Here is a 21,196-nt window from a genome sequence, read left to right on the forward strand (position 1 = left end):
CGACAGTTATGATAACCCAAATCTGAGTTGTCCTTTTCCAGTTCAGTTCTTCTGTGACGCAGAATGAAATTTATGCAGGTTGTCGATGCAGGGAACCTTGAGAGGATCGTGAGAACATTTCATGATCATCGAAGGCGGTCTCTGTGATCTGAGCACACCAGGCTGTCGATTCTGAAGACCTAGAGCTTACATAGATACAGGCGGACTCGACGCTGGTCCATGCAAACCTAATGATGGCCGTATCCTGACGTACTAGCGCTTCGATTATGGAGACTCTCACAAGCTCGCCTGCACCGGCCGTGGTGACGACACAGTACCTGCAGGTGTGGGATGCCCAAGCACAGAAATTGGATATCACTGTACAAAATCTACTCTGGCGACCTGGCCAGGGGGACATCTACGCCGGTCTCCTGGGCAATAAAAGACAAATCCATTGTAACCGCATTCAGTTTCATGGATGACCACACCACATCCACGACGATCTACACGTGCGTTTGACGCATCGATGCTCAAGAATACCGGACCTCCTTTAAAATGGCACGCTAGTATCATCCATGATCTAGCACTCTTAATACCTGTTATGTCTCCCACCCCTTACCTACCTAGACCTTTGTCTACAAGCGACCCACTTGCTTTCCTTCATCTTCTACGAAAGTTCCTTTTCTCCGCTTCTGGCACACTGTGACGCTGTTCGAACCGATAAACCTCGTAATGCCTTAGGCATGTTTTTTTAGCTGTTTGCATCCAAGTTAACGCGACGGTTCCTGTGCGGTTCCCTGCTACATTCACCCCACATCGTTCGCTTATAAAACCAGACGAGAACTTGACCGGGGACTTTCATATTCAACTTAAATTCTTCTAGTCTCAACTCACATCGGCACCATCCACCATCAATCCTCCGCCATCAATACTTCCGAAACCTTCAAATCCAGCTTACATCGGTCACCAACCTGATAGCCTATTCAGACAGATCGTACATCGCTGACTATCATCCAGGGTTCCTCCCGCGCCCAGTAAACAGGTATGCGCGTCTCATTTTTCTCATCCATGTGTAACGGAACACTGACGCGAATGTTGTTGGCAATGATGATGACCTGATACGCGACGAAGACTGTTTCCCCTCCTTCCTCCAGCCCTGGCTCGTGCATAGGGATTGTTGACGCCGGACAACTTTGAAGTAGTTGCTTTTGTTTCTGCTTCCAAATGATTTCGAACTTGTTCCCCGGGTATCTTATAAATTGTATTGATGCTTGTTGCATGTGTTGTCCTCCCTTTACTATCGAATTCATGGTCACTACACCTCCAAAGCATTTGAGATATATACTGTCTTGTGTAGATCAGCCAACAAAATGAAGTAAAAAATTTCGCTTTCCGATTGGAGACACGGGGGTGTAAAGCCCGGACGAGTCATCCCGCAGTAATACTGGTGCAAATATAGTCGCTACAGGCCTCATTCAGCAGATATTCTAATGAACTTTGCATGATGCATGATAGACGCACCCAGCCTTTCTGCCATTTCCGCTTGATTCGTCGATGATTGTGACGATATTTTTTGCACGGAGATATAATGGAGGAATGCAGTAAGCGAGATCCAGACCTAGGAAGAATTAACGAGACGCGTGTACACTATGTGTGGAATCTTACATTGACCGATTCAGGAGGAAATTCGTCCAGTAGCTAGGATCCACGTAAAGACTATCCAGGACGCTGGAGTTTTGTTCAACGCACCTCGAATGCTTCGTCTCTACTTGTCATTTGCAAACACCGCGCATGGAGGTACGGGGGCACTACAGGATCTACCAACGAGTCCAATAACTGTACCAGTGTAGATGCAACAGCAGTCGCAAGTGGACCATGTTCTTCTGCAGACTGGGGCGATGGAAATTGATCTCCTGTATCAAGACACTATGAACAATTATTAACACATGCACGGATGTCGAAGATGACTCGCAAACACCTCTCTGATGTTTATGCATATGCTCTCTTCAAGAGGACCATTAAGTAAATCATTCTAGAGCACCGTTAGGACATGCAGTCAGAATATTCGTGGCACGAACTGGATCGGTGGCATAGGTCATCAGCCAATTGATCAACTTCATAATTTCCCTCGGGGCATTCACTGATTGCCGTGCAGGCATCCGATCGTTCGGAGACTTCATAGATCGCACGGGACCAGGAAGTCGTGTAAGTCTGGTAAGCTTGTTTGCGAAGCAAGTATATTCTGTGTTCATCATCTCCAGTGAGTATATCAGGCTGGACAGGGATAGACGTACGGTATTCGCCAGTGACCGAGATGAAGTGATCTTTTCCTAGAGCAGTGTGCAGTATAAGGGTAAAATCCAAGCGAGGCGGTGCAAGATTTAGCCGTGAAGCAGACGAGTTATCGACAAATACTGTGACAGTAATGGCCGACGATTCACCCGGACGAAGTAGGCCCTGCAAAGAAATAAGTTTACGGATTAGCCTCAGCGTGACAGTGAGAACGCCTCGCACCACCACAGGCTCAATCCCAAGCCATTGTGGACCTTCGATACAACATATTAGTTGGTGATATGAGAACTAAGGTATTACCTACAGATGGACTGTTCAGCATCTGCAGCAACGAATCGGTAGACGCAGGGGATCTGGAAATCATAATTAGTAAAGGCCGTGTAAGTTACTGAATCAACTTACCTGTCCATCATTCTGAATGGATAACGTTTGTTGGATTGGACGTCTGTAACTTTGATCCAAATTTCAATCATCACCAACTACGGGGTGCAAGAACCTACTAGACTTTTCCAAAGTCCAATTTCATCGGCTGTAGTTTGATTTTCGGCATCTTTGAGGAATGTTCCACGCCCCATAACTCTCGATACAGCTTAGAGGCGGCGATCTGGTGTCTCTGCTTGTCAACAATTGATACCTGACAAACTTTCAGATTGAATGGATCAACGTCGCATTGTGAACAAACACACCTTTAAATCAAAATCAGCTGACACTGGACGGTGATCACTCATCGTTATTTGCGGATGGCTGCAATATGAACGTTGGGTGACTGGAACACTGGGAGCCGACATATGTAATATGCGGTCCGTCCATGCGGGTTTGCGCCTGGCAGGATAAGTCATTTATTACAATACTAAGCCAATTGCGAACACCACTCACTTTCGGTCATATCCCAGAGAATCTTCTGACGTATTTGACGCATATCTGTACGAACTGCCACGCCCAGCGATTGAATGTATGTAATTATTCGGGAGGAAATTGCGCACGGCATATGTGTAATTGCATGCTCCGAAAACTCAGTAAATGCTTTCCCGCTTGCGATAGCCGTCTTCAACTAAGTGTTCGATACAGTCAGCACGGTGATCAATTATGTCAGTCGTCATCTAACCTGATCATACTTTAGCAAAAGTGGGATGTTACCCGTGCCTGGAGAAGATGATAATAGTTCTCTGACGTCTCCGTCCGCAAGGTCTATCCTGTAATTTAGATCTGTGACGGCCAAATCAATCATTTATCTCATCGGGTAATAATCAACCAACCTCCCTAGAGTTCCAAAGGGGTAAGTGAGGTAATAGAGGAGGCAAGTTACAGCGTACCATCCAGAATAATACGTCACTTTCAAACAATCCAACAGTTGTTCTCGAAGTCTCCGATGCGGTATTCGCATAAGAATTAGAATCATCGATCTGATCAAAAACTAGGCGCCTGGAAAGATCGTGGAAGTCAAAATTTCGCCTCTCTATCATTTCATCAAATGCTGCGAGATGTGCGTTAACGAAAGTGAGAACTGTGGGACTTGACGAGATCCCTTGGGCTAAAGGTGTGTACGACATCCGTATCGCTGTTGCACCTTTATTGCCCTGCAAGATAATTGTTGATTAAATGCTATGGAAATCAATTTACGACTGTACCATGATACCCATAATTCCCGCACCAGCGGCGCTAAATCTGATGTCACCAAAGCATGACAGTCGCGATTTCTTTGCGATTGCGACGATCAGCATGCCAACCAGCTGTTTGGAAGCGAGCTGACAGGCATTACACATCGTATCGCAATAGATAAATGGGTGAAACACGATACCTTCTCGTAGAGAATGCCCCTCTCACCCAACCCAGCCAAGATGGCTTCCACCCACGCATCTTCCTTGACGGTACTGGTGGCATACAAGAGGGCTTCGGTTGAAAGGTCCAGTTCTTGGAAGCCTATTACAAGGAGATCTGGATCAGAGACCTTCGTGTCGTTGTTTACATTTGAATGAGCTAATGTGGCAGAAGAGGCTCCTAGGGTGGTGGTCACCTCTAAATCAAAGGATGGGATGCAATCAATGTCAAATTGATATGGCGACCAAACGCCACTGACGTTCATCAATCGGGTTTGAAAGTATGTCGAGTGGCGAGATGGATTTCAAAGGTGAGATCCATCCAGATATCTCTGAATCGCGCTTCGTTGGTCTGAGCCAGGGAGAAAGGTCCTGCGACGGCATTTTTCCATTGACATTGAATGTCCCTGTGCGGATGCTGTTCATGAGTGAAGTTGCCCATTAAATATATCAAGAGCAATATTAGCGAGCATACCGCAGGCGCGCCCATGACCCAGTGGAAGCCTCTTCAATAGCTTTGTTATAGATCCAATGTTCGCGAACGATACTGATATCTTCCGCATCATCTCCTGGAAGGCCTGCGCTGGCTGGCGAAAGTCGCGTATGCAATGGCCTATTGACCATGCGCAAATCTACAGGAGATGAAAAGGCTGGTGCCAGGTCAGCTCGTGTATTTACATTTACGTGATGGGAGGTATCATACATTTCAAAGAATTCTCTTGCGTGTAAAGTGATAGCCAAGAGAAATCAGCGTCAAATTCATGTTTAGCTACAATTAATAGATGTATTGGTAAGTCGATATGGGGGACGTAAAAGAAGAACAGCTGACTGAATATGTCCTTTAAACGTCTGCATTCTGCGGTGAAGGACTGCAATTTCCGCATATCTCGTGCGATAGAAGTATAGCTTCGTATTTCAGTAGCCAGTTCATACTTAATAGTCAAAGTGAGTTCTGTCGACACGATGAGAATGCGACTTATTGCACCAGTCGCATTTACACACCTGATCTTGACGCAGCGCCAGTCTCTCCCACAGGTACGTGAAGGTCTAAAGTTGTTCGTCTTGGTTGTGCAACAGTGAACGAAAAACTTGCAGAGATCGGGTACGCAACTTCAACACTCCAGTCCTCGATGGAGCGACCCGGCGTGCGCTTAAGAATCAGAACACTTCTCAGAGTCAGCACAAAGTTAAACGAGTGGAGCTTAGCAGAAGCATCTGTACGCCAGAAAAAGAACCCTGACGTATTCCGCTTCTGACATGAAAGTAACAGATCCTCGGCGAGGACCATTGACACAGGAAGCAGGTTACACACCTGCCTTCTTCGTCTCCCATGTAATCCTTTCTGTGCGATACAACAGCCAGAATGCGTCTGGATCGGTCATCTGTGGAAGAACTTGAAAAGTCACCGCGTTCTTGAAGTTGTGTGACCTCGACTTCGAGTGCCGCCTTGAGATTCTCAGATGATCGTAGAAGAGATTGAACTGCGGCTTCCGTTGTCCCATTCATAGGTGGGTAGTCTAGACGACTTCCTAAAGAAATCTTTGAGGGTTATTGTAAGTACAAAGGTATGATTAAAGCTTTGTATCCGCGCTACGGGTGGAGCCATGTGACTGATTGCCACGTGGCACGTGCGTCTTAATGATGTTCCCACGTTTCCCCACAAAGTTCTTCCTTTGGAAGATTCAGTGAGTGTCGGATCGTCAGACGACATTAAAATCTGTCAGAAGAAATAGTGTTAGTGCCAGCAAACGGCCTCAGCACTAGTGAAACAAGAAAGGTATAGCTTATTCGATTGAGGTGCCCTAGATGGAACAAAAACTAACAAAAAGTCGTTGTTTTGGTCACGAGCCCCGTCGATCGTAGAATTGTCTCGAATATTTACCTTTGTAGATTATAGTCACAGGTGGCGTGAGGTAAAGCACTGCAGGTTATAAAAGCGAGACCAAGCCTTCCAATTTGTTACATCCAATTTTATTTTCCCAACACACGACCACTTTGATCCCCACCACACTTCATCGCTACATAGGTTCATCATGACTCGCACAGAGCGCGCTGGTTTCCCTCGTGCCTTATTACGGGATCGTTCTGAGTCCAAGTCCGGTCTCGACAAATCCGTTCGCAAGAATGGTAGCGGCCAACACAACTGGGGTAGTATCAACGATGAACGCTACCTCGAGGCCGCCGCACTTGTTGACGAGGAAGAGGAAGAGTTTGAGGAAGATACCACGGGCCAGAGGCAACGTAACAATTGTACGTCATTAACTCCACTGTCATGCTCCATGCTCATAACAACACGATGCTCCAGCCGTTCACGAGAAGCCCGAACTTGTGAAACATCGGATCAACTCCTTCACAGAGGAAGAAAGGGAGAATGCTAGGCAAATCAGGAAGAACGCACTCAAGGGACAAGGTCAGTCATTGTTTGGAATGTAACACATGCAACAGCTAATTGTTTATCTTGTCTATAGACATCGATTTGTCCATGATTGCGCGCACCTCTTCTGCTGCATCTACATCTCCGCCCACCAGGTCTCCTCCTGTCTCCATTACTGCCAGTGCGGAGGTACGTCGTTTCCTTGACACGAGACACGAGACTCATCATTTTTGTGTCAGACTGCCAGCATAAGGTCGGCATGAAGCGGATGCGGAATTGTCTGCTCAACATTTTACTTTGCTCTCGACGATTTACGTCAAAATTAACGCAAAACAACATACATAACACGCTTGTTCAGCTGTAATTGTACAAATTCTATTGTCACTGTTAAATTATATTATGTCAAATACACACCCTTCGGATCTTTGTCATGCTGCGCACTCCATATTACGCTTCAAGCACCCGAAATCTCTCCGTCTCTCCCAAATACGTCAGCAATGATGCCTGTCATGAATTCATCATATCCCAGTGGCTGCCTTAAGTCTTCGAAATCTTTCAGAGTACGAGGGTCCCTGACGGACTCTCTGCCAATCGCTATCAGCACCATAGTCTCCAGTCCAAGTTCTACTGCCTCGAGCACATTCAAGGGCTCACGCCTTAAACAAAGCGCTACGTAAGATGGCAACAGCCACTGCCGCACATCGTGCCTCCGCGCTAGGACAATCTTCTGGATGGGATCAAGCGGTGGGAGGTAATCTAGTTCATGCAACGCTCTTGCACGGATACGCTCCATCTCATAGCGGGTTGCAATCGACAGCAATCTGATCCATTCATCTGCTGTTGAGAAAGGAGATGGCGAGGTGCCCCTGAGAGATAGTTATTTCATAAGGTACGCTGACATGTGAGAGCCATACCCGTCGTATAGGAACTTGAGCAAAGCTTCAAATTCAGCGACTGTAACGTCAGGCAGGACGATGGGCTTGTCATCACTGAGTCCTTCAGGGCCGTCTTGGGTCGGAGGGCATACAAACATAGTGCGGAACACATCAGACTCGCGCTGCAAAAAAAAGCGGTGTACGCGGAATAACACCCCGTCTACCTATTAAATGACAATGTTCTTTGATGTAAATTTTCAGAAATGGAAAGGTTTGAATCACCTACCAGGAAGACAGATAATTCATCCTGCAAATAAAACTCGGAGTGTCTCGGCGGAGAAGACCGCATCTTTGTGAAGAACGAGGCAATGCTTCTTACGGAGTCGACTGGGCTTGCAACAATGGATGACTGGGCGAAGAGTCCAGGAATTCTATTGTTTGCCGATGGCGGTCGTGAAGAGCGGGAAACGGGTGAGCTGAACGACAGCTGAGAGGCAGAGGCTGAGAGAGGGCTCATCGGACGCGAGGCAAAGCCTTCCGATGACGGAACGCGATACGGGACTGCCAATACTGGGTGAGAAAGTTCTGGAGTACTATCGAGACTCCTCCAGCTCATGGTGACTTTTGTGTTGTTGGAATGGTTTGACTTGAAGCAGGAGTAGTCGATCAACTTGCTTATATCCTCGAGCTTCGGCAGACTGCGCACCATGTTATGACGAGGCATGCTTGATCCGCGTGCTTGTCATTAAACGTGTAACGTGCAGCTTCGGTAGGGTATACCATCTATAGAACCGAGTGGCCGGTGATCACTGGTATCATTGGAAGAGGTCGCGGCATTCAAGTTCTCAGAAGCAAACTTGAAAGTGGCACAGAAGATGTTCGATCACGATGTGAATACTGCACACGTGTCACAGCTCTGGCGTGGACATAGCCATAAACCCAGTTTCAACCTCTGACTTGCCATGAAACTAGAGGTTTCGACTGGGAGAAGGTCACAGTTAAATGACAAGAGTCAGGTGTCGCCAAATGAAATCCTGATCGCCACCCCGGGTCATTGGTTCAGGTGTGAACAAGATGATAACCATGTCGTTGCTACGCCTTACCGAAGCTATGGCATATCTATCATACCATCAATTTCAGGAAAATCATAACGCAGACTGGTATAAATCTAAGATTGAGAGTCTCAGTCGCGGCGCGCGGACTTGCACATGCATAGTCACGTTATTTGAAACTCCTTACATAATCCCCGCTTTTCATATAGTAGGCCACATGACAGCCCCCCGGCGCGCGTTTGTTGCCAGCTCAATAAGTAACAGGTATCAATGGCCTCATAACAAGATCGCACTTCCCGACCAACGCGTCGAAGCACTCCTGCCATAAAGTTCTATAGTCTCTACTGCAGGTTTGGCTCGCCCGACCTGGCACTGGCAGTCGGTCTCTCCCTCCACATTGGTAGTTCTTCCCACCGAAGCCCTTTTGAAATAGAACGCTGTGCTACAATCAGGCAAATGTTGCATTTCGCACAGGCTGATCCTCGTCTGATGGAGATCTTTTTGCCGAGAGGAGGCGCTGGGAAAGAGTAGTTGGTGTGTCAAGTGTATACTGTTACCAGTCAACTCTCCCATAACTCAATGCGCCAAATTCACGTTGCCTACACATTGTCAGTCAATTTCGGTGGAATGACCTTTCCCCATCTACGTCCTCCCCCGGAGCACTTTCCCCCAGATCGTGCTCAATTTCTCGCATCAAGATATCATCGCAGTGGATGCATTCGCACCACATTCTGGTAACAAAAATCATTCGGCCACGCATCCTTGCCTCAGATCAAAAAATTTTCCCTTCCTTGTCTCCTGGCTTCTTCATGATGATCAGTGCAAGTTTTTCGAGGTCTTTGATGGAGCTTATTTTCCCGTGTTGCAGAAGTTGGGGAACCAAGAAAGGTGGAGACTATGGTGGCGCTTGCGGCTACTGCATATTGCAATTTGCAAGTGGGGAACTTTCAGACGGCCACGGTGACCACTGGACAAATTTGATTTAATCGTTGTTCTCAGTAATGCCGGAGATTACTATCCGCGGAGAAGTGCTACAAGTGCATCGCACGTTGCGTTACGCACTGATCTGCGCATCGGCATCGGCATAGATCAGTATATAATAGCCGAGTCAGTATTCAAATACTGTAGTCTTGGACTGTGTGGGTGAATTATTCTATCGCACAGTACTAGTGCACTACTTACGGCTCAACGGTTGATAAATCGTTGAAAGAAAATATTGTTTAAACAGTGCTGAGTGGTTATAAGAGGTGGAGACTAACGGCTAGCTCTTGCGGCATTACTGCTCCATTAATTCGCTGAAGTCTGTCGATAATTCAAACAAAGATACAGTTACGTGACAAGGTGTACACCCCTAAACGAAGGCCATCAAGTACGCCTATATCCATGCTCTCCGAAATGTGGTCAAGATCGAGATGTGGAAAAATGGTCCGGTTTAGTTCCATACAGCTCGTGATTGTAGGGGGTAGCGTGTATCGCATGGCTACGGGGGTCACAACAAATGTTCTGTCATAATTACCAGTATCGAGGGACGCAGCGAAGTCATCTCGGGACGCCCCCGCGAGATCAATGAAAGAAACTGAGCCAGTTACAACATCTGAGTGATACTACATCAGCTGAGCCTACTTGCGTGAACAAAATTAAAACAACCTCGGTCGTTAACGCCAAGCAGGTGGAGCGGTGGCATGTACGTCTTCCAGTAGATTATGTTTGTCCGCGTACCAAGGGAAGGATCAGCAACCAAGGAATGGAGGTGGAATAAGGAAGGTACTACGCCTCCTTGATGTAGAATACCAAATAGAACCGCGAGCACAAAGTTGAAAATGGAGCAGGATACCTACAAAGTCGTCAGCAGCCTCGCTGATTAACTTCAACATGTTAACATACCCAGAACGCCTTGCCAACATGGGCCAATCGTCCAGTGTTTGCTACCAAGACAATAATAGGCAGTAAAAGAGGCACCAAGAAACGAGGTTCTTGGTGAGGTTGCAGAGAAAGGACTGTCAATGACAAAATGATCATTTGTATGATCGCTGCGAGTAAACAAAATGTGAGTGGTCGCGAGAACTCTCGATATGCAAGCCCTTACTCGAACGAAGGACATCAACTTCAAATGATTTCCCATTTCTCTCATTAGACAATATCGCGCTGTCCACAATCACGCGCACTACTAGCCAAGTGACCCAGGGGCCGAATAGCATCGGAAGGTTCACGAAAACGTGGAGCCAACGTGGATGAAGTCCATGTTCGGCTAGATTTTGGGATGCGAAATTATACATGAGAAAATTAAAAGGTGTCACCACGAGACCGTTAGGGGTGCCCCGAAAATAGAGGGTGTCTGCCACCAAAAATGCGGCACATACCCCTACTGCAGTGAATAACGGCGGGACAACAAGCCGTAGCCACCTGATTGCAGTTCTGGCATGTGTAAGTGTTACAAGTGCGACTTGATATGCGATGGGTGCCCCGAATATCAAAAAGGTTGGGCGAGTGAATATACCAGCCACGAAGGTTATGGCTAGTAGATGGAGATAATAACTCTGCCGATAGATTAGAATGAAGAACCTCTAGAAGCCGGGAATAGCGGAAACCGACCTTGTGCAGCATCGTGACCCGGCTTATCTTACGCAAGAACAAAAGGCTCAAAGCAACAAGGACAGCCTCGATAGAATTCGAGAAGGGTCGAACCTGGAACGTGTTCATAACATGAGATGACGCCAGAAGCAGAAGACCAAGGTGTCGGGCACCCGGCGCCGGCACCAAACTTGCCAAGCTGTAATCTAATGCTTTTAGTTTCATAAGCTGCAAAAATGTATCAACGACTTACCGATCAACCCAGATATAACCAAGAAGGCGGACCGTTCTAGTCGAAAGAGTAGTATTGGATGGACTCCCTGTGTCAAGTGTTTTTCTAAACAGACCGTATGAGACATACATTATAGTTCTAGCATAGAATCTCTCACCGATGAAGAACTTGGCAAACCAGAGGGGAATTCCAGTTGTCGCGAATGCTGGCACTATGGAGCGGACGGGGAGTGCAGTGGACCATTCCCAAGTACGGATGGTATGGTAAGGCATGAGATCGCCTTTGAGAATTTAGATTCAGCAATCGGAATGCGGCAAGAGGAACGCGAGGCTCAGACTTGCCAGAGGTCACTTCTCCATTTTGCATATGTTCATCCGGGTGAATGTACCCAGTTCCAAGAAGCGCAAAGCATATCCGTAATGTCCAAAGACCCACATAGATCCAATTGAACTTACGTCTTGCTAACACCACGTTTCAATAATCAAAGCTCATGAAGAACTTGTCGAGCACCTAACAAATCATACACAGTTGGCCACGTATTGCACTTGGACTTGACGCTGTCGAGTGTTTTTGGATGGATCAAAGTGGGCACGACACGCTGTCGGAGATTGAAATTCATCTTGTACTGAGGCTGACACCATTCAACACCGTACGATGGTCTGTCTTTAATCTCTTGTGCTGCAGTTCACCGCTAAATGCTTCTATCTGTCTCAATATATCTGTGCTGGATTTATGTAACTGTCCTCGTGCTCTGGTCGTCCTTGCCACGTGCAGGCATCACTCCACTTTTGCTCAGAGTGCAATAACTTGCTTTACCCAAAGGCTGACACTGGGCGTCGCATTATGGTTTACGCTTGTCGGATATGTAGCGAAGAGGAGATCGGCGAGAACAAGTGTGTATATAGGAATGATTTATTGACGGTCACCAAGTAAGTGCTTCGGACTGAAATTCTTCTGTGCCATCTCACTGACCATTAAAATCAAACAGGGAACAAGTGGGAATTACTACCGACCTCGGATCGGATCCTACATTGGTTTGTTTCGCCCCTCAGCGTCATCTTACATCACCCTATCTAATTCTGATATCAGGCGCACTCAAATATTACATGTCCGCATTGTGGCCAAGACGAGTGCGCGATATCGATCCAGTTTAGATTACCCTTGCTAACCATACGTCCTGCTCCACTCTAGCGCCGTTTTCTACCAGGATCAGTCAAAACGGAAGGAAACCCGCATGATTCTGTTCTTTGTGTGTACCAAGTGCAACCACAGTTTCACGGATCCTTCACTACCGCAAGATAATCGACCTGACACCTCCTGACATTGGCAGCTAAATCATTATCAGCTGCACACATTCCGCACAATCCGTAATTTACTTCTCTTCGTAATCGGTTCCTTCCCATCATTATGCATTGTGACGCTAGAACATAGGGGCCAGGCTGGTTGGTTTCCAAAATTGTACCTTGGCTATCTCGACCCTCTAAACAATCGCCGAGAGACGTTGGATAAGATGACGGTATGCGGACTCTATGCGGTTTTCTCCACCTGATCATTTACCAATACCGTGCGGCCTTCTTGATCGTCATACACTCGGAACTTTGGAGCAGGCTGCCCGACTGGCTGCGGGGATATTCTATCCTTGACTTAGCTCGGTTCCGCAATGCCGATGGTCATCTCCCTCAGCTAGCAAATACGGTGCACAATCGCGCTTTCATGACCACATTGCTTGTACTTGTAGGGATGTTTCATTGCCCAGCGAAGAGACTAACCTACAGTCAATTTTGAGGGTGCGTAATCTGGGGTCTGGAATTGCTTGCCCGTTTTCATATAGGAAAGTGAATTAATGAGATAACACCGTCCTCGAGGACTGCTGTCAAAGTCTTTCGCGGCAACCGAACAACATCACGTCACTGCAATCGACGTAAGGGCGTACTCGCTTGTTGGCCCATTTCATATTAGCCAAAAGATACACAGGCTCGCAACTACCCGTAGAAGTCTTCGTGAAGGCAAGAGAGTGGCCCATGAGGGCATGTTCGCAGGTATGCAACACTTGTTTGAGGTACATTTTCCCTCGTGTCGACTGGCAAAGGTATTAACGGGATAACACAGTCACTGAGGCCCTCAAAACGATGGGCGTAATTTAGTGCATCATTCGTCAACCAGTGGGATAGCGCCGACCTTCGATCGGTGTAATCTGCGTGTGGAATCAGCGTCAAATCTTAAGCGCTTAAGCCGCGGCGCTTTATCGAAGAAACATCATGTGCGATTTCTTCCAATTTCGACTTCTTTTATTTTGCCCGCCAACCTCGTTGAATCGCCCTGTGACCTGAGTGTCATCTTACCATTTTGGTGCAAGGAAGCAGCTAGTACGTAGACGAACTGTCGATGTTTACCTGTTAGTTGCGGCTTTCATGTCTCGTATAGGTCCCTCAAGGGAAAAATCAGTCGGTGGACTGTGATCTTTGAAATTGAGCATGCACAGGAAACCAACTTGGCTGGCAAACCAAGAGACGCCAATGAACATCGTGCGGGACCAATTATAGGATAGATAAGATTTCGCGTCTTCAAGGTATGTGCCTTGCATGCCCGCTCATCTCGTTTACTACGGGGCTTTGTCACCCCCTAGTATAGGTAAATAAGCGTCTGTTTCGTGCTTATATTGACAATGATGTTACGTCAAGTGCCAAAAACCATGAATGCAGCAGGTCAAGGTACTCAGAACCTGCTTAGTGATTGATGATGAATCTATTGTCAAGGAAAGCAGTAACCTGTAAGGTCCCCAGTACTGCGACATGGACGGAGACCTGGAATCCTGTGGGCGATGTGAAGCTTTGAAGGTCCGCTCTTGACAACCCACCTCATGAATCATACGACAAGCTCGAATCAGATCGACCTGACCAGATCAGCAACGTGTGGCATGCAGAAGTCATAACAGTTTACAAGAATAGATCACCGAATAGCTGCCAACCCCCCCTCGGTGTAAGTGCGCCACAGACTTTATCGCTGGCAGGGTTCTATTTGAGCATCAGACAGACATGTCCCTTGATTCCCTGCATGGGCACCATTTGAGCACGAAGGATCTGAGCTGGCTCTTTACGGCATGATGTCAAAATTCCTCGAAATAATTGAAAGGAGATAGATCGGGTCCATGTAAATTATTCAAATAAAAATTGATTTTAAATATATATTTACTCGGGAGCCCTGGAGGTTGTCCTAGAGAGGTGATCGGAGTTTCAAATCTGGATAGTGCTGAATTCGGTAACCGATGCTTCTTTTCATACATAATGTAACTCGACTTTCAAGTTGAATCCCTATAAAACTCTCTTATTCTCAAACCGTCCTGTCCTTCCTCAACTTTCTTTAAGTTCCTTTGTCTTGTGTAGATCCCTCCTTTCTCAAAGACACAGAATATAATGAGGTTCGCGTCTGTCCTTGCTTTCGCCGTGGCCGTTACTGTCGTAAGCGCGGAGACCAATGCCGAGAGAATGTTGCGCGGTCTACCCCCTATGGCTCCCGCTCGTCGCGCCACGCCCGTTGAGCGTAAGTACATTACTTTCTATGTGGTTTGACGCGTTCTGATTATTCTTGAAGGCGCCAAGCGCACTGCCCCCTCGGGGACTGGCGGCGGCCAGTGCAACACTGGCTCTATCCAGTGTTGCGATTCTATTACGCAGTCTGGCCATGGCAGCACGCTCGACGAGTTGCTCTCTGTTATGAGAATTGAAGTACCTGTTGATACTTTTTGTGGTCAGAACTGCTCCCCCCTCAACGTTATTGGGGGCGGTGGCGCTAAGTGGTGAGTTTTTGCGATACAAGTTTCATTGTGCTAGAATTAACATTTTTGGTAACCGCCAGCGGCCAGCAACCTGTTTGCTGCGAGGACAACACTTACAATGGCCTCGTCAATATCGGTTGCTCGCCCAGTACGTTTGTTCCCTGATGCTCTTGATATGCACGCGCTTACTTCCGCAACAATCAGTCAATATCTGGTGAAACAATCACCTCGCTTGGTGTTTGGCTCCATGCCTGCACACGTTCCGCTCTTTTTTCCGTTTGATATGCATAGAAGTCGCTTTTCCGCGGCTTTGGACTTTTTCATCTTCATCAGGCATAGCCTACGTTATTGTTTTGTTGCGTTTTTGTTACCTGGTGCAAGTCGCTTATGGCTATGCTTTTCCTGTAATGGACTGGGACAAATGACTAGGATCAGACAGGCTAGCTGGTGTGGTAAAGGACACTGAAAATATTATTATTTCTTCCGCCATTATACTGATTAACGGCGATCGTGAATCCACGGTTCTGACAGGTGCCAGTTAAAATGTCACCAGAAATTGCGAGTCGATCATTCTAATTCCCGAAGCGTTGTAACAATATCACGGATTATCCATGTCCTGCGTGTCGCCGATCCGAACAGTACTTGATGAGACTCGCTAGTATTCTCATGGCGTGCATGAGCAAGATCCACCGAGTCACACCTAGAGGGGTCCATGCGGTACGCCATGCTTCCAACCCATCCAGTTTAATTAGCCACGTATCTCATCTATTATTCAGATTATTCAGATATGATGATGATCGCCGACGAGAAGAAGTCTGCAGGGCTGACCTGATGGAAAATCTTGTTGAGTGGGAAATGATAGAGTGATACATGTACTGACAATATTGATATAAATAGTTGGATGACTCAACATATTAAGCAATATACCATTGCTAAGGCGGCCTAGATTTCTGTAATGCAAGGACATTGAGTTTACCCAACAGTTGTGCATATTCATGAGAACAATCATGACGCGCAGCCCACATTAAGGACTCAAGAAGAACCCTGTCTAAATCGCCACTGACAGCGTGCTACTCTGCCAGGAGGCCAGCCGCGTGGTTCAAATCTGAGAATCCTCGGTCAGTAGGATAGGTTCGGGTTGTCATACCCGAAACAAGGACGCCATCGCCGGTTGTATTGATATCAATAATGTCCAGGCTTTCCTCGCTATTGGTTGCACTAACAGTGAGGCCGCCACATTAAACTTTCATCGTTGCTCAGTCATTCCGTTGGATATCGTACTCACTATGTATCGCCAGAACAACCGGATCGAACAGTTTAGCCCGGAACAGCTCAACGACCGATCCCTCGGTGATGAGTTGGCTACGGCCCTGCAGGCCCAGGTCTGATCAACTAGTCTCCCGTTATAGACAAACCGTGATGAACATCCGTTATCCCGTTGCGGCCGTTGCCCCATGCACATACGATGATATCAACACCAAAAGATCGCGTGCCTTTGTGCCTTGTAGATGGCTGTACGTTGCCCCATGTATCAACACCAAAATATTGCGTGCCTTTGTACCCTGCAAGCGCTCAGTACATATGACGAAGGTGATTCGCGGTTGATTTCGTCCAGCTGATTTCTTCAACGTACGGACTCCCACGGCGCTGTCAAAAGCAAAACAGTGTCCGAGACGTCAAGCTGAGTTCATTCTAGGCCGGAGCTTGAAATCTAAATAGAAAAGATGCCGAGTCCGTGCCGTTGCCCTTGGTCTAGTTTGGACGCGTATGGCCCCCGTCGTATTGGCAAAACAAAGTTCCTCCTTTCATGCACGCATGGCTTTTAAGCTTGAGGCTTTCGCTGCTAGTCAGCTTTTATCTGTCAAGGACGAAATTATTAGTTGCACCTGCACTGCAAGCTAGGAAACGCGCCAGCAGCAAAAAGTACGCTCCACAGGGAGCACTGGCAGGATAAGCTGGGATCGCTGATGCGAACCATGGATGAAACTTGAATCGTATGACGGAGATGGTACTACTGGTGTTGTTTGAGAAGGTCGGTAACCACATGTGTTGTACGCGTTTTGGGCCAGTTTGGTATGTCTATCATACTAGTAAGACAACTGTGCACTTGTTCACACTTAGACGAGGAGGATTGTCGGCTGTTTGGCACTATGAGCTCCGCGACGATAAATTGCGAAACTAAACAACGCTTGTAAAATGTCGACGTGCTTTGCAGAGGATCCAAGTGGGAAGGAAAAGAAAACAATCAATATTGGTTAGTGGTTTGTGTTCCTATGTGATGAATAAGATAACAAAGAAATGGTCGTGAACCCGTGCAGCATGACTTAAGAGACGGTTGCACTGAGGCGTCGTCACGCCGCGTCAAAATAGCTACGCCCAGGTTGTACAATTCTTAGTACGTATTCCTTTGCATCATGCTCAGCAATGTTGGAAGGAGACGATAGGAACACAAATAGAACATTTTATGCACACTACCGTGCATGGTGCGCGCACCTCGTATGAATTGCTGCTTATGCAGCTAGGTCTTTGTATGTAAGTCCAATTTACCCATTCGTACCGTGCTGTGCCTCCGAGTCGATGCTTTACGGCTATCCGCAAAACGATAGGCCATAATTTCAAAAATCCACTTGGCGGCTTTTGTTTATTGTTGGAGTGACGCCAACAGAGGCGCGCTTCATAATGCTAGTATCTAAGGCTCCGCTAAAAACTAACCACGGAGTTAACGACGAGTTTTTAACTAACCCCTTAGAATCCCATTGTGCGCCGCGTACTGATCTACGACCGGCTGCACATGATGATGATAGTACATACTACGCTACTATTATTAACTATAGGTGGCCTTCATTGTCAAGCAGTGAAGTCCTCGCCGAGAGAGGCACTACAAGTCTACAATGTTGTCAAACGGTAAGTCGTGGTTGTGCTAGGGCCTTCTAGAATCTTACACTGCGTGTGGACATGGCAATTTCTTGCCATTTCGCAGCATCTCATATATGTCGACGGATTCCGTGCATGGTGATGACCGGGCCTATCGTTTTGTGACTTGAAATAAGTACTAGGTCATAGGGAATCCCGCTCTTTCAAAACAGAACAGAGGCCACTTGATAAGATGGAAGGTCGCTTGACAATCTGTTCATATCACGCTCACTAGATTATTTATAGTAAGCATCCCGTCCTGCCCCGTCTCCATTGTAGTTCACTAAGCAAGCCCATAGAGAACCGGCTTCGTATGATTTTGATATCATCCAGCTACCCGGTCACCAACTGTCGCATACAAAAATGATCTACCATGCCGGTAAGTCATGTGGACAGATCTAGGATACAGACCACTCACACACTGTTTCGCAAATTCGCATTCTTTGCATTCCCTAGTATGTCTGCAAAAAAAGGGACATTCACTTTCAGCCCCATTGGCAGACATTGATGCTGTCAAAGCAATAACAGCGGCGAGGACAAAGGAGAGACGCATTTTTTGAGGATGTGGTATGAAATCAAATAAATTTCAATGTTGTTGATGGTAGGAAATCGCCTTATTTTAATGTGTCGAGTATTCTTCTTCATTGAAATATAGTGAGAATTTGTCCACCTGAAATTCATATCGAGCAGATAGTGTCTGCAATGCCAGCAGATCGCCACATATAACCTACCCTATGAAGCGAGTCTGTTGGCAATCTTGCGTAGAGTGAGATATCACCTTGCAAATCGAAGCCAATTAATGACAGCTCAAGGAATCAACTTGCGCATCGGAAACGGCCGGACAAGGACCTGTAAGCACATGAGTGAGAGATTCGCACTGCGCAGCCCTTGATCGAGTCTCACAGTGTTGTCCAATGCCACCACGCACTGTTTCAAATGATTTAAAAGCTCGAATCCCTGTTCTCCGTCGACGCGGGCATTCCATCAAGCATATCTGCCATCTACATGAAGCAAAAAAGACTCTCATGTACAAAGTTTACAGCACGTATCCACATCTACATATCTACATATTATAAGAACGGAGCGATCGGCAATATGGTGTCGACGCCATGTGCGCGCTCCACAGTGTAAATTACGTGCACACACATCACTGGCGCCCTCTGTCAATTTTTTTTTGATGTTTGATGTGTAGCTCACTTGTCAAGAGGTTTTTTTCCCGTTTCTTGAAAGACCTGTTGGCCTGGAGGGCGTATGTAATACTCGATAAAAGCCGTCATCTACTACTTGGATGATGGCAACCAATATTCACCGGCCGTTGGCTCCTACCTTTAGTATTTCCATGTCCTTCTATATAATTCTTCACCTACAGTATATAAGCAGCCTCCTTAGTACTTGTAGTATTACATTCGATCTTTACCCCACCGAATAGACTTAGTTATCTCGTCTGAATCCTGAGTATATTCAAACTCCCGTGTGTACGGCGTGAACACTTTATCACAGTTTACGACGTGTTTGCTTGGACAAAACATGGAATAGTAGTTGCACGCCGTTTATCTTATGGTTATTTCTCGAAAACACGACCGTTAATTGACAAATATTTTCACCCATTCGTACCGTGCTGTACATGTGCCTCCAAGTCAATCATGATGCTTTACAGCTATCTGAAAAAACGATAGGCCATAATTCCAAAAATCCATTTAGTGGCTTTGTTTATTGTTGGAGTGACAGTAGCAGAAGCGCTTCATAATGCTAGTAGCTAAGGCTCCGCTAAAAACTAACCACGGCGTTAACGACTTTTTAACTAACGCCCTAGAACCACATTATTGTGCGTCGCGCATTGATCTACTATGACCAGCTGCACATGGTGATGATAGTACTATACTACGTTACTATTATCAACTGTAGGTGGCCTTCATTGTTAAGCAGAGAAGCCCTCGACGTGCGAGGCACTACAATGTTGTCAAAAGGTAAGTCGTGGTTGTGCTAGGGCCTTCTAGGTTCCACTGCATGCGAATATGACGATTTCTTGCCGTTTCGCAGTATCTGATATATGTCTGCGGATTCCGTGCATGGTGATGACGGTCGGCAGTCGTTGTATTAATACTCCACAAGTTGTGATATGACTTACAAAGGTAGCTAGCATGAGCGCTTCTGTTTGGTCTCGCTCCAACGACAAACGTCTAACACAAGCGGCTAAGTGGATTTTTGAAATTCTGGCCTATCGATTTGTAGATAATCATAGCTGTCTTGAAATAAGTATGGGGTCACAGGGAATCCCGCTCTTTCAAAACCGAACAGAGGCCACTTGATAAGATGGAAGGCCGCTCGACAACCTGTCCATGAGGCGCACAAAAAAAGAAGCTACCATGCCGGTAAGTCATGTGGTTAGATCTAGGATACAGACCACCGAGTCACTCACACAATGTGCCTGATCTCCGCACCCTTTGCATTGTCTAGAATGTTGGCAAAAAAAAGGACAGCCATCTTCAGCCCCATTGGCAGACATTGATGCTGTGAAAGCAACGACAGCGGCGAGGACAAAGGAGAGAAGCATTTTTTCGAGGATGTGGTATGAGATCAAATAAATCTCTGCAGGACGGTGTTGATGGTAGGAAATCGCCTTGTTTTGATGTGTCAAGTATTCTTCTTCATTTAAATATAGCGAGAATTTATCCACCTGAAATTCATATCGAGCAGATGGTGTCTGCCATGCCAGCAGATCGCCACATAAACCTACTTCATAAAGTGAGTCTGTTGGCAATCTTGCGTAGAGTGAGATATTACGCTGGAAATCGAAGCCAGTTAATGACAGCTCGCAAAGACTTGGTCGGATTTCTGTTTATGTAAATGTCGAATCTGATGTTAGTAAGCCCATCAGTAAGTCACGAGTTCACTTACATCAGGGAAAACCTCCCGCGCAAACTTAGGAAGAATTAAAGAAATTTTTGATAAGGCAGATAAACTACTACACTTTAGAGCTAGATAGACATAAATCTGCTAATGGTTCATAATTTTAGAATTATTATGCGAGATTACCAAGTACTATCTAAGGGCCGCAAAACTATATCTATCTATATAACAATTAACAAAAAATGTAATACATTCTTCGAGGACAGTGTTGCTTGTCCAGTGACGAGGCGCAACTGGTCCAAACTTCGGTAGAAGGTGTACACTGCGAGTGATGTTCGAAACAGGGATTATACTAGCGATTATCTTGCCTGAACGAAGCAAACAAGAAATTTTGTACATACCATGGCGTGAGTCTGGTATTGAAGAAAACGGGGTGAACCATTCAATGTAAGCGAGGTGTTTTGGA

At 46.4% G+C, this 21,196-nt stretch overlaps 7 protein-coding genes across 7 annotated transcripts; 3 read left to right on the forward strand and 4 right to left on the reverse strand.

Moving 5' to 3' along the window:
• Window positions 1–1,337: 1,337 nt before the first annotated feature.
• Window positions 1,338–5,594, reverse strand: EDB93DRAFT_1274936 (DNase I-like protein; the record flags this gene model as incomplete). The annotated part of the gene is made up of 24 exons (XM_041454391.1): window positions 1,338–1,441; window positions 1,501–1,597; window positions 1,645–1,677; window positions 1,729–1,905; window positions 1,958–2,011; window positions 2,058–2,221; window positions 2,274–2,436; window positions 2,494–2,525; window positions 2,576–2,624; window positions 2,674–2,722; window positions 2,772–2,905; window positions 2,958–3,093; window positions 3,148–3,201; window positions 3,255–3,322; window positions 3,377–3,464; window positions 3,524–3,531; window positions 3,585–3,848; window positions 3,900–4,016; window positions 4,070–4,287; window positions 4,349–4,506; window positions 4,564–4,738; window positions 4,792–5,040; window positions 5,091–5,340; window positions 5,397–5,594. 24 exons carry the CDS (start codon window positions 5,592–5,594, stop codon window positions 1,338–1,340), a joined length of 3,039 nt encoding a protein of 1,012 aa, XP_041313074.1.
• A 429-nt stretch (window positions 5,595–6,023) lies between these two features.
• EDB93DRAFT_1197461 (uncharacterized protein) lies at window positions 6,024–6,894 on the forward strand. The gene is made up of 4 exons (XM_041450904.1): window positions 6,024–6,338; window positions 6,394–6,498; window positions 6,557–6,651; window positions 6,702–6,894. The coding sequence occupies exons 1-4, from the start codon at window positions 6,122–6,124 to the stop codon at window positions 6,723–6,725; spliced, it is 441 nt and encodes a 146-aa protein (XP_041313075.1). The 5' UTR covers window positions 6,024–6,121; the 3' UTR covers window positions 6,726–6,894.
• EDB93DRAFT_1115134 (uncharacterized protein) lies at window positions 6,895–8,496 on the reverse strand. The gene is made up of 4 exons (XM_041448268.1): window positions 8,044–8,496; window positions 7,624–7,983; window positions 7,377–7,561; window positions 6,895–7,328 (listed from the first exon to the last, which is right to left on the reverse strand). Exons 1-4 carry the CDS (start codon window positions 8,059–8,061, stop codon window positions 6,917–6,919), a joined length of 975 nt encoding a protein of 324 aa, XP_041313076.1. The 5' UTR covers window positions 8,062–8,496; the 3' UTR covers window positions 6,895–6,916.
• A 1,120-nt stretch (window positions 8,497–9,616) lies between these two features.
• On the reverse strand, window positions 9,617–11,827 carry EDB93DRAFT_1115138 (glycosyltransferase family 22 protein). The gene is made up of 10 exons (XM_041448269.1): window positions 11,708–11,827; window positions 11,534–11,653; window positions 11,350–11,472; window positions 11,214–11,297; window positions 11,156–11,166; window positions 10,982–11,074; window positions 10,476–10,926; window positions 10,274–10,419; window positions 10,037–10,223; window positions 9,617–9,983 (listed from the first exon to the last, which is right to left on the reverse strand). The coding sequence occupies exons 1-10, from the start codon at window positions 11,712–11,714 to the stop codon at window positions 9,703–9,705; spliced, it is 1,503 nt and encodes a 500-aa protein (XP_041313077.1). The 5' UTR covers window positions 11,715–11,827; the 3' UTR covers window positions 9,617–9,702.
• EDB93DRAFT_281343 (uncharacterized protein) lies at window positions 11,785–12,612 on the forward strand. Its single transcript, XM_041455955.1, has 5 exons — window positions 11,785–11,849; window positions 11,967–12,121; window positions 12,181–12,226; window positions 12,282–12,322; window positions 12,384–12,612. Exons 1-5 carry the CDS (start codon window positions 11,847–11,849, stop codon window positions 12,511–12,513), a joined length of 375 nt encoding a protein of 124 aa, XP_041313078.1. The 5' UTR covers window positions 11,785–11,846; the 3' UTR covers window positions 12,514–12,612.
• A 1,806-nt stretch (window positions 12,613–14,418) lies between these two features.
• Window positions 14,419–15,410, forward strand: EDB93DRAFT_1197473 (hydrophobin). The gene is made up of 4 exons (XM_041450905.1): window positions 14,419–14,732; window positions 14,784–14,988; window positions 15,048–15,115; window positions 15,172–15,410. The coding sequence occupies exons 1-4, from the start codon at window positions 14,606–14,608 to the stop codon at window positions 15,183–15,185; spliced, it is 414 nt and encodes a 137-aa protein (XP_041313079.1). The 5' UTR covers window positions 14,419–14,605; the 3' UTR covers window positions 15,186–15,410.
• Window positions 15,411–19,648: 4,238 nt separating this feature from the next.
• On the reverse strand, window positions 19,649–20,612 carry EDB93DRAFT_1115172 (uncharacterized protein). The gene is made up of 4 exons (XM_041448270.1): window positions 20,558–20,612; window positions 20,300–20,500; window positions 20,009–20,241; window positions 19,649–19,934 (listed from the first exon to the last, which is right to left on the reverse strand). Exons 2-3 carry the CDS (start codon window positions 20,432–20,434, stop codon window positions 20,074–20,076), a joined length of 303 nt encoding a protein of 100 aa, XP_041313080.1. The 5' UTR covers window positions 20,435–20,500; window positions 20,558–20,612; the 3' UTR covers window positions 19,649–19,934; window positions 20,009–20,073.
• Window positions 20,613–21,196: the final 584 nt, after the last annotated feature.

The sequence above is a fragment of the Suillus bovinus genome (genome assembly GCF_016758785.1).
Source record: "Suillus bovinus strain UH-Sbo-P2 chromosome Unknown EDB93scaffold_2, whole genome shotgun sequence".
NCBI classification, from domain to species: Eukaryota; Fungi; Basidiomycota; class Agaricomycetes; order Boletales; family Suillaceae; genus Suillus; species Suillus bovinus.

What these genes read in the sequence shown, in the direction of transcription:
- EDB93DRAFT_1115172 (XM_041448270.1), bottom strand. Translation starts at nt 20,434, where the DNA reads ATGCTTCTCTCCTTTGTCCTCGCCGCTGTCGTTGCTTTCACAGCATCA. An exon ending in GCGGAGATCAGGCACATTGT is followed by an intron (nt 20,242 to 20,299) that starts GTGAGTGACTCG and finishes CCGGCATGGTAG; the next exon opens with CTTCTTTTTTTGTGCGCCTC.
- EDB93DRAFT_1115138 (XM_041448269.1), bottom strand. An exon ending in AAATGGAGAAGTGACCTCTG is followed by an intron (nt 11,473 to 11,533) that starts GCAAGTCTGAGC and finishes AAATTCTCAAAG; the next exon opens with GCGATCTCATGCCTTACCAT. An exon ending in GTTTGCCAAGTTCTTCATCG is followed by an intron (nt 11,298 to 11,349) that starts GTGAGAGATTCT and finishes CGGTCTGTTTAG; the next exon opens with AAAAACACTTGACACAGGGA.
- EDB93DRAFT_1197473 (XM_041450905.1), top strand. Translation starts at nt 14,606, where the DNA reads ATGAGGTTCGCGTCTGTCCTTGCTTTCGCCGTGGCCGTTACTGTCGTA. An exon ending in TCGCGCCACGCCCGTTGAGC is followed by an intron (nt 14,733 to 14,783) that starts GTAAGTACATTA and finishes TTATTCTTGAAG; the next exon opens with GCGCCAAGCGCACTGCCCCC. An exon ending in GGGGGCGGTGGCGCTAAGTG is followed by an intron (nt 14,989 to 15,047) that starts GTGAGTTTTTGC and finishes GGTAACCGCCAG; the next exon opens with CGGCCAGCAACCTGTTTGCT.
- EDB93DRAFT_281343 (XM_041455955.1), top strand. An exon ending in GATTTATTGACGGTCACCAA is followed by an intron (nt 12,122 to 12,180) that starts GTAAGTGCTTCG and finishes AAAATCAAACAG; the next exon opens with GGAACAAGTGGGAATTACTA. An exon ending in TCGGATCGGATCCTACATTG is followed by an intron (nt 12,227 to 12,281) that starts GTTTGTTTCGCC and finishes TTCTGATATCAG; the next exon opens with GCGCACTCAAATATTACATG.
- EDB93DRAFT_1197461 (XM_041450904.1), top strand. Translation starts at nt 6,122, where the DNA reads ATGACTCGCACAGAGCGCGCTGGTTTCCCTCGTGCCTTATTACGGGAT. An exon ending in CCAGAGGCAACGTAACAATT is followed by an intron (nt 6,339 to 6,393) that starts GTACGTCATTAA and finishes ACGATGCTCCAG; the next exon opens with CCGTTCACGAGAAGCCCGAA. An exon ending in GAACGCACTCAAGGGACAAG is followed by an intron (nt 6,499 to 6,556) that starts GTCAGTCATTGT and finishes TCTTGTCTATAG; the next exon opens with ACATCGATTTGTCCATGATT.
- EDB93DRAFT_1115134 (XM_041448268.1), bottom strand. An exon ending in ATGAATTATCTGTCTTCCTG is followed by an intron (nt 7,562 to 7,623) that starts GTAGGTGATTCA and finishes GTCATTTAATAG; the next exon opens with GTAGACGGGGTGTTATTCCG. An exon ending in CTCAAGTTCCTATACGACGG is followed by an intron (nt 7,329 to 7,376) that starts GTATGGCTCTCA and finishes ACTATCTCTCAG; the next exon opens with GGGCACCTCGCCATCTCCTT.